At 45.9% G+C, this 12,000-nt stretch overlaps 2 protein-coding genes across 5 annotated transcripts in view; one reads left to right on the plus strand and one right to left on the minus strand.

The window, feature by feature from the left end:
• Positions 1-12,000, minus strand: part of FAM229A (family with sequence similarity 229 member A) — a 19,456-nt gene continuing 7,456 nt past the window's right edge. The window contains exons 1-3 of one of the 4 annotated variants that reach the window (XM_060258475.1): positions 5,503-5,718; positions 2,673-2,806; positions 1-238 (exon numbers count right to left, since the gene is read on the minus strand). In XM_060258475.1, the coding sequence (XP_060114458.1) occupies positions 136-238; positions 2,673-2,791 (222 nt within the window). In that variant the 5' untranslated portion in view covers positions 2,792-2,806; positions 5,503-5,718 and the 3' untranslated portion in view covers positions 1-135. Of the gene's footprint in view, positions 239-2,672; positions 2,811-3,738; positions 3,847-5,493; positions 5,719-12,000 lie in introns of those variants that run through there. The other 3 variants (XM_060258473.1, XM_060258474.1, XM_060258476.1) reach the window with 3 other exon arrangements.
• TSSK3 (testis specific serine kinase 3) lies at positions 5,857-9,591 on the plus strand. Its single transcript, XM_060258461.1, has 2 exons — positions 5,857-6,181; positions 8,826-9,591. The coding sequence occupies exons 1-2, from the start codon at positions 6,010-6,012 to the stop codon at positions 9,485-9,487; spliced, it is 834 nt and encodes a 277-aa protein (XP_060114444.1). The 5' UTR covers positions 5,857-6,009; the 3' UTR covers positions 9,488-9,591.

Raw genomic sequence — 12,000 nt, forward strand, 5'->3', positions numbered from 1 at the left:
AACATTTTAAGGTGTCCTTTTATTAAAATGTGCGTCACTGTTCTGTGTGGCTTGCTTTGCTGTTGTCTGGCTGTCAGAGTGTTTCCTGGGACAGCTGCTGTGGCCTCAGCACTTGAGCCCGACCTGGGGGAGACTTCAGGTTGTTCGTGGCCTGTGGCTCCCACCCATGGCAATGTAGACGTCAATGGGAACGTTGGGCAGGGTCAGGCAGTGGCACCCTGGACATCTTCGCAGCTGCCTGCCCAAAAATAGAAAGGTGACAAAGAGATTATCCCCATGCTTCTTCAGGGCCTCGGCTGGGCCAATCCACACACATGATAGGAGGGATGATGAACATGATCCAGAATGGGAGATCATAAGGAATAAGTCCTCCCTTTCTTGCAGAGAAGCAGCCCAAGTAGCCAAAGCTCTGCCAGAATTTGAAAGTTAAGCAGGATGGGCTACAGTTAGTACTTAAATGGAACAACCACCAAGGAAGACTGTGGTTGGGACATGGAGAAAGGCAATAGCAAACCACCTCTATTGGTCTCTTAACTGAAATGCCCCATGACTTCCAGTTATGACACAATGACATTGTTGTTCTTGTAGAGATGAATTTCTGAGCTTTATCATTATGGACCAGGAGTTCAACATACAAAGACTGCTAATCCATGCAATCTGCTAGGTCAACCTTGGACACAAGTCTTACACAATTCCTATTCTTTTTAAATGAACTTAATTTCAAGGGGGTTGTGCCCAAAATTAATCCACTTATTTATTCAGCAAGCTATGCAGGATTCACTATAAGGGGAAGCAGTGAGGGACACAAGGACAGATGGCTTTGGAAGAGACTTAGACAGTCCTGGCGAAGAAGAGGTCTATCAATAGCCTACTAGTCTTAGTCACTCCATAGTCAGAGGCAGTAATCCTCTAAATCTCAGAACACCAGAAGGCAATATCAGGGGAAAGGCCTTAGCTTCTATGTCTTATTTATTGACACACCAAAGCAACCAGTTGGCCACTGTGTGAAACAGCTCGTTGGACTACATGAACCGCTGGTCTGATCTAACAGAGATCCTCTTACAGTTTTATGGGGCGGGGAGTGACAGGAGCATCTGGATTTTCCACTCAAAAGGTCAAAAAGGTGTCCATGTAGATGTGCTTTAAAGATGATATATCTAGCAAGACTTTCACACACAACCCCAAGGGCTGCCCACAGGACTTATAGCAGGCTAACCCAGTCTTATCAGATGTTGAAAGCTTAGCAGGGTTAGCCTTGGTTAATACTCAGATGGGAGACCACCAAGGAATTCCAGGATTGCTATGCAGATGTAGGCAATGGCAAACCACCTCTGTTCATCTCTTTCCTTGAAAATCCTACAGGATCACCATAAGTTAGCTGTGACTTAACAGCAGGAAAAAAGCTCATGTGAGGGAGTCCTGCATTGAACCTTCAATAGACAATTGTTTTTAAAGATGTTTTGAAAAGATACATGCAGATTCTATAAATGTAAAACTAAAAGTTAAACTATTTATTGTAGGGATGCTTGCTTTTGCCCTGGATCACCCAGGCTAGCCTGATCTTGTCAGATCTCAGAAACCAAGCAGGGACTATCAAGGAAGTCCAGGAGTACTATACAGAGGCAGGCAATGACAAACCACCTCTGAACATCTCTTGCCTTGGAAACCTCAGGAGGGGTCATCATAAGTCAACTGCAACTTGATGGCACTTTCCACCACCACGTTTGCTTTCAGTGTATACTACAAGCACCATATTGGAATAACATGTAAAACAAAAGTCCCTTTCCGAACAGTCACTTCCTTAACTGTCTCTGCACCTTGAAAATTAACTTATTCTAACATTGGACCATTTGCTCCTCTATGCCCCAATTTTCAGCTTTGTTCAGGCGAAGCATTATTTGCTGAATTACTGCCAAATTTGGTGGTTGAGAAGAGGTAACTGGGTCTTGAACTACCACTGGAAGATTCAGCAGATGACTGCCATTTCTCCAGGGATGCTGGAAAGAGATGGCAGTGATGGGTTAGGAAGAGGGAGAGTGCCACTCTTTTTGCCCACTTTCATTTTCATGTTCACTTGCACAGTGCAAGAAGTTGTACAATCACCCAGCAATCTGCAATGGTTAGCCATAGAGCCAGTACAGAACCAAATGTAGGTCTATTAAAAAGCAAATGGTATATTAAGGTCTGTGGAAGGAGTCGGTGAGAGGGATGAGTGAAGGGAATGGCAAAGATTGGGGGAGGGGGTACTAAAGGGCTCCTCAGAGATGCTTAACAGAAAGGGAAGTGATAGAAGTGAGCAGCTGCCAGAAATCCAAGTGTGAACCACACAGAGATTCATGCCAGTGCACTAGAACAATCATGCAGGGTGTGCCTGTATCTTTATTATTTATAGTGAGGCTTTGTGTGTGCCATTTGCTAATAAAGGACTCACAACAACCAGCATTTGGACTATGGAAATGTTATGGATTATTAATCAGTATACCAGTTATGAGGCTGTATCTTTTCGATTATACACATAGGCATTCTTATACTGGTTGTTTGTTGATCTCTGCTTTTGAATGTTGACATTTTGGCTCTTTAATGGTAAAAGGTTGTTAACCTTCCCTGAGAACCACCATTCTGTGCACAGAACGGACCCTGGCATTGTTATTCCACTCCTACCCAATCCTTACCTCGTCGCAGTGCGCTCAGGGGCAACCGGCTCCTGGGTATCAGGGGCAGTTGCCAGGCTGGGAGAATCTCCTGCCTCTATGGGAAATCTCCGAGCTTGTGGGGTCTCTTGGGAGCTCATGTCCGAGCCCCAGACCTGTCTGATTAAAAGAAGAAGGATGAGTGGAATAAGGTCCCCCCAGTCCACTGCTGAGTTCCACATCAGATCCAGGCACTGTCCGAATAAAAGACCTAATGGAGGTCACAAAGCTGGTAGGGTTGAGCAACCTTGCAATGAAGTCTACAGGGTAGGAAATGCAGAAACTCCCAGGCAGTGGACAGGGCACAACCACATCCTGGGAAATGGATAGCATATCTGTCTATAGCATTTCTACACTGATGATTGTTGGCGGCTGGGGGCTAGAAGTCAATGAGCCTTCACCTGGATGGCCCAGACTAGCCCAACCTCATCAGATCTCAAAAGTTAAGTGGGATCAGCCCTGGTTAATATTTGAATGGGAGATCACCAAGGAAGAAGTCCAGGGTCATGCAGAGGAAGGTGACTGGCAAACCATCCCTGAAATGTCTCTTGACAACCCTAGGGTTACCATAAGTTGCCTGCAATTTAACAGTAATTTCTACCACCCAATTCAACCTCCCCACCCCAACTCTACCGAAATAGCAGACGCTCATGTTTACAAGGAAAGTGCCCTTCTACCCTAGGTCTGGAAGCTTTCCTTTCTCATCCTAGTAAGGCTGCCCACCTTCTTTCCTTAAAAAACACCACCACAATGTGTCTTTGAACAGCAGAAGCAAAGCAGGAGAAGCTTTTCCCAGTATTAGAAGCTTCAGCACCTAGATTCTCAGAAAACCAGAAGATACAAAGGCAACATCCTCCCCACCCAGATATGTGGGGTGCCCTCCTCATTGCTGAAAAATGTTCTCAGGGGCATAAGCTCATTTGAGAACAAGGGGCAAGCATTCCAAAGAGGTTCAAGGCATTGCAGAAAGCTTGACTTAAGGCAAACCATCCTGTGAGATCCAATGGGCACAGCTTGGCCTCCAGATGCTTGCTGTCCCCAGCCATACCTATCAAAGGCGGTGGAGTGCTCCCTAGAGTCCACTGTGCAGCTTGAAAGAGCCTATTGCAAAGGGCAGGCTCAGACGGAGCCCAGAGAGAGGCAGCAACACTGCTGCATTGTGACCTGGACAGCAGTGCTTGCATCACAATGCATATGGGCCATGACTTCTCTGTACTCCTCTAAAGCTCGGGAAGGAGCCCCCACTGGAGAACTTTCTGAGCCCTGTACAAACTTGGGAGCACTTTTCCCTCTTCCAAAACCACTTCCCTGTATCTCTTATACACTCCTGTATTAGATGAAGAGACCTTATATGTGTTCTGGAGCCCCCAGGAAGGTACTCAAATGGGGTGGGAACAGAAGGAAATTCAGGTTCAAGTTTATGCCCTGCTTGGTTTGCTCTCCTCCATCTTCAGCCATGAAAAGAACTCCTTTCTCTACATCACCAGCACCAGTATCTTTTATCACCTTCAGGTAAGAGCTTGCTTCCTCCTAAGGAGTGGCAGACATTAGCTGAAATTTTAATCTCCAGCAGTAACAGATGCTGGATTTTTAGCCATATGCCCTTAAAATAGTGCCCTCCTTTTCAACCCCTTTCTCTTAGGTAACTGCTCTTCCTCAATCACAGAGGTGAGATTAGAAAGTCTGATCTTGTTTCTGCCTTTGTTGAAGTTTGAGTGCATGTGTTCATATGAAGACGACGGAGAGACTGAACTCCAGGGATCTGTTCTTCTAACAGTTCTACTTTCCACAAGCTCAAGAAACTTTGTCCACCGACACAAAAGACTTCTGCTAGAAACATAAGTCTGCAGGGCCAGAGAAAAGCACCATTCTTAGCAGAATGGATTCCTGGAATTCAACCCAGTGCCTCCAAGAATACCAGGCAGCTATTACAGATGCAAACCATGTAGGAGTGTTTAGAAAGAGAAATACTGTGTTGTAAATCATGGGTCAGAACTGGATGAACATGACAAAACCATTTATCTGCTGATGAACACAAAGGGAGAAGAACTGGTCTTCTAGACTGGAAATTTTGATGCAAGACATGGAGACATCTGGCAAAAAAATAACTTTATATTGGCTGCATGGGCAGTGTCCAAGCTGGCTACTTCAGATTTACCAAGCATCAACAGCAGCCCAGTGTTCACTGATTTTAGAATGAAGTCATAAGACAGCATGTAACGAACAAATCTTAGACTAACTGTGGCATAAAACCCCCATCTTCTGTCTAATAGTACTCAGAAGTCAACTTTAACAGAGATCGCTAGTTTTTAATTGAGGCAGCTGTCTGTAGCATCAGACTGCTGAAGCAGGGGCCTAGCAGACTCAAAACCTACCCCCCCCCCAAAAAAAAAAAGCAGTTCTTGTGCTTTTCTTGGCAAAGCAACACCTCTTAGCTCTGATACTCCTTACCTGGGAGATTTTGTGTGGCCCCACATAAATCAGACCAATTTCGTTTACAACAGTAACCAGCTGTCCTTCCAACCAGCTTTATATATCCTACTCTTCCTCCAAAGAATTCAAAACATCAGAGGTTGATTAAGCTTGGAAGATAGCAACCTGCAAGCTTCATACCTAAACTGGGATTTGAACCCCATGCCTCACTCTGGCCATGCTCTCATGCCTGTCCTCTCTGGACTAACTAGTCCAACCATGGTTTCCCACCCCATGCACTATATCCTGATTCCCCAGCATATTCCACAAACACAAATTCCATGGGAATCACCTCACTTGATAAGAGGGTTGAGGGAATCCGAATACTTACTCTTAAGACTTGCCCGATGTAACTAGACCCAAACCCTGCCACGCAGTCTCAAGCCAGCAGACTTCCATGGTGGAGAGAAAAAACAGAAACTTAACCTTCCATTTTCAGTGCTAACAACTAGCTGGCCTACCTACACTATATTACACACTACATTAATCTCTTACCCAAGGCCACAGCTGTAGGCCTCTTGGCAGGTTAACCCATCACCCCCTGGAGGGCACTGTTGAGAGGCAAGCTCAAGGCCAGATTTTTGTCCTTTGGAGAAATATGAATGGCCTCTTCCCATTGGTGCAATCCCAATGCCTCTACCCCGTGGCCTTCGGGTAACACAAGATTGCATCACAATGAAAGCTCAAAGTTTTAACATGTCCAACCTCAGTTTCACCCCTCATCAAAGGACCTTGTCTAGGCAGGAAAAATGATCTAGCATTCTGGGCTGCTACCCATGCAGGCCCTGGTGTGAAAGGAGAAGGACAGCGATGTGTATACTTTGTGATGACATGATGCCTTGAGAGGATGACCGATGAGCAGGTTAAAGATACGATGGAGGAGTTCCTTCTCTCCCATGGTTACCAAGTGGGCAAAACCATTGGAGAAGGGACATATTCAAAGGTCAAAGAAGCTTTTTCAAAGAAACACCAGCGAAAAGTGGCCGTGAAAATTATTGACAAAATGGGAGAACCAGAAGGTAAGATGAAAGAGAAGAGCTGAGGATAAGCTCAATAAAGCAGATTGTCCTTGTGACAGGGACCTAGGACTGTTTCCAGGGGGCAGATTTTTCTGATGAATGCTTCCATTGCAGATATGGTTTCCTTTGATCAATCCAGATACTGCTCTTGCAAATAAACCTTTTCCAAAAAGTGGTTGGATTGCCCCTGCAGATACACGCCTCATTAGATTTGACTGTTTTTTCCATCAAACAAGTTGCTTCCAGGTTGCTGAGAAATTTTCCTTGCAGCGTTTGTTAATTCTGCAGCCTTCTCACACAGTCTTTGGCCATGCATTCATCCCTCAAACATAGATAATTTTTGCCAATGACAATTGGCTACTGCTATATTTAAGGAGTCCTAGAATAATCGGAGGCATCTTGACCCTTTGTTGGGAAACATGGAGGAGGTCCTTTAATTGCCATCTTCCTGCACAGGAACTGCCTTTGCATTAGTATTTAAATGAACCAAGCATATGCGGGGAGGGGAGGAGAATGCACAACTGCACAGGAAACATTGATAGAATTTTCTGTGGTTAACACTGCCCAGGTAGCACTTGCCCACATGGTGAGGGTTAATTTACATGCTAGTATATAACAAACTCGTTACAGGACAGGTATGCCAGACATTGATAACACCAGCTTCCGCCAAGATTGACCCAGAATTCATGGGCATTTGAAGGGCACTCTTAGCTTTGTGCCTGACTGAGCTTGGATCTTAATTTTAGAAGAAGGCGGCATTGGATTTATATCCCGCCCTGCACTCCAAATCTCAGAGTGGCTCACTATCTTTCTCCCCCACAACAGACACTCTGTGAGGTGAAGGAGGCTGAGAGAGCTCTCCCAGAAGCTGCCCTTTCAAGGACAATCTCTGCCAGAGCTATGGCTGACCCAAGGCCATTCCAGCAGGTGCAAGTAGAGAAGTGGGGAATCAAATCCAGTTCTCTCAGATAAGAGTTTGCACACTTAACTACACCAAATTGGCAGTTCAAAACCTATTCCTGGGTCATATTTCAGACTAAACTGCCCACATGCCATGCTTTTATTTAAAATATGTATTTTTATAGCACTCAAGCTTAAGAGACTGAAAGGTGGACTTAACAACTTTGCAATTGCTTGATAGATTCCCGCATATTTCTTCAGTTCCTGAAGACAGTATCTATTCAGATTATGCTACAGAGAGTGGTCAGATTCACCATGTTGGAACTTAAGGCAACAGCCATAACACTTAAGAACATAAAATAAGCCATGTTGGGGCAGGCCAATGACCCATCTAGTCCAACACTCTGTCACATAGAGGCCAAAGAAACTTGCCTTGGAGTAAACCCCACTGAATAAAATGGGACTTAGTTCCAAGTAGACTTTCTTAGGATTGCTCCCCGAGTCTCAGCTTCAGTGCTTCTAGGTTCACAACAGCCAGTGTTTCTGCCTGCCAGATCATTCCTTATCAGGAAGGCTGAGAGATCTCCTGAGCAGCTAAAATGATCTGAAGTCTAGCCATCAATATTTACTGATGGTTCCCCTCTTGCCATCAAAAGTAGGTCTGACAGCAAGAAACAGTCTTTTCTTGTTGGCATCACAAGAGGTAAGGAAAGGAAACAGTCTACTAAGTTTTCATGAAGGTTTTATAAACCTTCCTCTCTAAACTGCTTTTTAAATAGATGAGGTGTGCTAGAGTGAAAGGGAAGAATGATAAAATGGTCATTGGAATGCTGAAAGCAAATTTTGCATGTAGTTTTAAACTCTTAGTTATTGGGCCTTGTTTGTCCCTATTGGATGTGTGCTTGATTCATGGTGCTAGCCCCTTAAGGCCAGGAATGACTTATACATCCCTCTATATAACCAGCTCACTGAGCTTTTGCTCATCTCTGGCACTGCTGTCTTCGTTCTCCATCCCTTGCTCTGCATCATTTGCACCAGCTGCTGCAACTCTCAGAGGAGTCCACAAAGTCATACACAATTGCAGCGACATTAAAAAAAACATGGCAGCCCCAACAGGAGGCAGGGCCATAGGATTGTGCATTGGATGTATGATGGCCCCACATCACTACATGGTACTTCTAACCCTTCATATCCCATTCTGAATTACAGGGAATCCACAGTCAGGCATTGGCAAATCATCTCTTTCTCTCTTGCTTTGAAAACCCTATGGGGTCACTATAAGTCGGGTGCAACTTGAGAGCACTTTCCACTAGCAAAACCATGAACACAACAGTAGAAACCATGCAGCTTCTCTTAGAGCAGATAGCTTTGTAGTAAAGCGAGCCACAACTAAGCAGATAACTTAAAGGGTCTGTTTGGGAGTTATAAACTTTCTCAAGATACAATGGTTAGAGCATCTTCCAAGAATCATGATTGCTCTATTCAGCCACCTCTCTGAATATCTTCTAGGCCACCAGTAGGGGTCAATCACCAGAGATCGACTGACTTCTAGATGCAAACACACTTGCACACAAAAATATATATACAAAATACGAAAAAAAAGAATCATGATTGCTCCAGAAATACAAGATGGGACTATGTCCTCCTGTAGCCACCTGAGCACCCATTGATGCACCTTGGTCAACTGTTCAGCTACCCATTTTTTGCAATAATCAAATTGTTCCTTTTCCATTTTCCTTTCCAGAGTTTATCGAGAGATTCCTTCCCAGGGAACTTCAGATTGTCAAGCGTTTGGATCACAAGAACATCATCCGCGTGTACGAGATGCTGGAATCACCTGACGGGAAAATCTACCTGGTGATGGAGTTGGCAGAAGATGGTGATGTCTTCGACTGTGTCCTGCAAGGTGGGCCCTTGCCTGAGAGCCGAGCCAAAGCCCTTTTCTGTCAGCTGGTAGAGGCAATCCGCTACTGCCACAGCTGTGGTGTGGCGCACCGTGACCTAAAGTGTGAGAATGCCCTCTTACAGGGCTTCAACCTGAAACTGACTGACTTTGGATTTGCCAAGCTGCTCCCCAAGAACCGCAAGGAGCTGAGCCAGACGTTCTGTGGCAGCACTGCCTACGCCGCCCCCGAGGTGTTGCAGGGTGTGCCCCATGATAGCAGGAAGGGCGACATTTGGAGCATGGGGGTGGTTCTCTATGTCATGCTCTGTGCCAACCTGCCTTTTGATGACACAGACATCCCCAAGATGCTTTGCCACCAGCAGAAGGGGGTTTCCATCCCTGGCCACTTGGGAATTTCCGAGGAATGCCAGGACCTTCTTAAAAGCCTGTTGGAACCAGACATGATCTTGAGACCTTCCATCGAAGAAGTAACTTGGCATGCATGGTTAGCAAACCCCTGAGAAGAGGACCATGTCCACAACTCTCCCCAAATAAAAGGGGACAGGTCGTTTCCAAAACGCTCACATATATTTTAATGTTATGCTCAGTTTTGTAGTCTATCCTTACCCCAGCCTTCATTCATGCCTGGGAAAGGGGTGGGGTGGGGTGGGGAAAGGAAAGGAAAGGAAAAAAACAGATTTGTCAATCTCACCATTCCCCTCAGAGCAGGGATTCTACTCATTTGCTGTAATAGCACTGGCCTACCAGGAGAATGGGAACTTAACCCAGAGCCACCAAATGGAGAGTATTCCTCTGCAACCAAAAGGCACACACATCTGGCCTTCTTCCCAAGGCTGTATCTTAAAGAACATCAACAAAATTAAAAGGGAGAGTACACTGAACAACAGAAGGGTCTGACAGCCTCTTCCACAGCTCTCCTTTACAAGCATCTTTGCAGGGAGGATTACACAGCAGGACTTGCTGGTGGTACAGAAAATATTCCCTTACTTTCCATCACATGCCCCTAAGAAGACTGCCTCCTGCCATCAGGCAAACTGATACTGGTCCATTCCAATTAGCAATGGCTCTCCCTCAGCAGGGTCTCCCAGGGAGGCAGGGAGTGGAGTCGTCTGCAGATGCCAGAACTTCCAGATCCTCTACAGCTGAGACCTAAGCAGCAGTGGAGGATTGCTCACTCCTGGCAATGTTTGCTCTTGCTCACTGAGACCCAGAGTGTGAATTCTGCAAGGAGCTGCTGAAGGAAGGAGATACTTAAAAGAAATGCCTCAAGCAGCCAGGTTGGCCCTGCATCACCCCAACTTCTTCCTCCTTTTGCTCTGAGCCTCACAGATCCTTGCCTGGACAAAAAAGCTCCTTCACTTCCAATCCTTATCCCCAGCCTGTCTCCCCTATCCCTCCCATCACTGTGATGAGAACACACAGCATGCATTCCAGAACATCAGACAATTCCCCCCATGCGCGCGCACACACACAAACACACTTGCACAATGGATTCTGGTGGGGAGAAAAAGAAGAGACTGACTCCTGCAGTCTATTTCTGTAGAACTCCTTTAATTGCTCTTAACGGCCAGTCTGTAAAAGGTTCAGGAGAAAGTCATTATTACAAAACTAATAGCTGTTAGAGAGTCACTTGTTTGCCCCCAGCTAGAAAACGGCCTAAGGAGATGTGGTATAATTAAAAAATAAGAGAATATTGCACAACCAAGAGAAAAGGAGTGGGGAGGGAAGACCTTAAAGGAGAATTATGAAGAAATCGGAGCCCCAGCACTTTCTTTCAGTCCCAAGTGGGCATCAGGCCTTCCACGGGAATAGTCTTCCTGGAACTTAATTTCGCTTTAAGTTACCAAATCCTCTTCCACCATCTCTTAAAAGCAGGCTCTGCTAGGGCCCAAGCATTTCTGTTCAGATCTGTAGCTCAGCTAGGCAAACAACACAACGCAGCTGTAAGGCTTGATATGGTCCGTTCTTTGTGTATTTGCAGCAGCCCAAATGCCAAAACATTCTGCAGCCCTGCAACTGTAGCAGGTTCAAAGGCCCTGGTCTTCAAGGGGATGAAAAAACAGAGCACAGCAGGCTTTGTGATTTGCACCTCCTGCCCCAACAAACTGTGAGGTTTGATGGGTCCTAAAGACACAGCCAAAGAGCAGCTTCCCTAGCAACAGCTCTACAAACCCACATGCCTCGCATCCCCCATCCAAACTGCTGCTATGAAACAGCACTAAATGTCTGGCTTACTCAAAAACCCTACTCTGCTCACTGTGGCCAAGTGTGCTTCAAAAGTAGGGCACTCCATCTTCCCTGAACCTGCTTCTAACTCTTGACTGCTGCATTCAGTTTTTTCCCCAAATGAGTTTGTTTCCACGCTCTGTTTCAAAACAAGAGCCTGTGAATGAGCCTCCACTTGATCAGAAGCTTCTCACTGTCTATAGCAGCTGCCGATCTGACAGCTGCTACAGCCACCAGTGAAGACTCTCCCCGGGGTTTTTTCCACCCACTCACTTGACTCCACCAGCAGTGCCTGGCCAATTTTCAAAGCAAGAGGAGAACAAGGAAAGCCACAGTAGCTTTCTTCTTACAACAGCAGAGTGGAGGAGGTAGTCAGACACTGCTGGAGGGAGAGTGAGCAACTGAGTCAATGAGCAGCCAAAGTACCAAGGATGGCAGCAGCAGCTGTTAAGACCTGAGAGGAGTGCCAGTCACCCAGAAGCTTCTGATTATGTGAAGGCTTGGTCAAAGCCTGTAGCATGAACCCATTGTGAGTTATGAAAACCAGGCCATCTTATAACATAGTGGAAGTGTGGGGTGGGGGTGGAGGATGTGCATTTTCTCCTGTTGCTACATGGAACTGGGAGATGATGTGCTCTCTCACGCTGCTCCCATCCATTTCAGTGGAGCTGGCACAGGAGAACTTCCTGGCAGATCGTACCCCAAGGAGATAAATCTCCAGTTTGGACCCATATTAAAGAAGTGTTTCAAACAGTGGTGCGAGTTCTTCCACGGCCCTCCTGCAAAG

Source organism: Heteronotia binoei, chromosome 17 (genome assembly GCF_032191835.1).
Source record: "Heteronotia binoei isolate CCM8104 ecotype False Entrance Well chromosome 17, APGP_CSIRO_Hbin_v1, whole genome shotgun sequence".
NCBI lineage: Eukaryota > Metazoa > Chordata > Lepidosauria > Squamata > Gekkonidae > Heteronotia > Heteronotia binoei.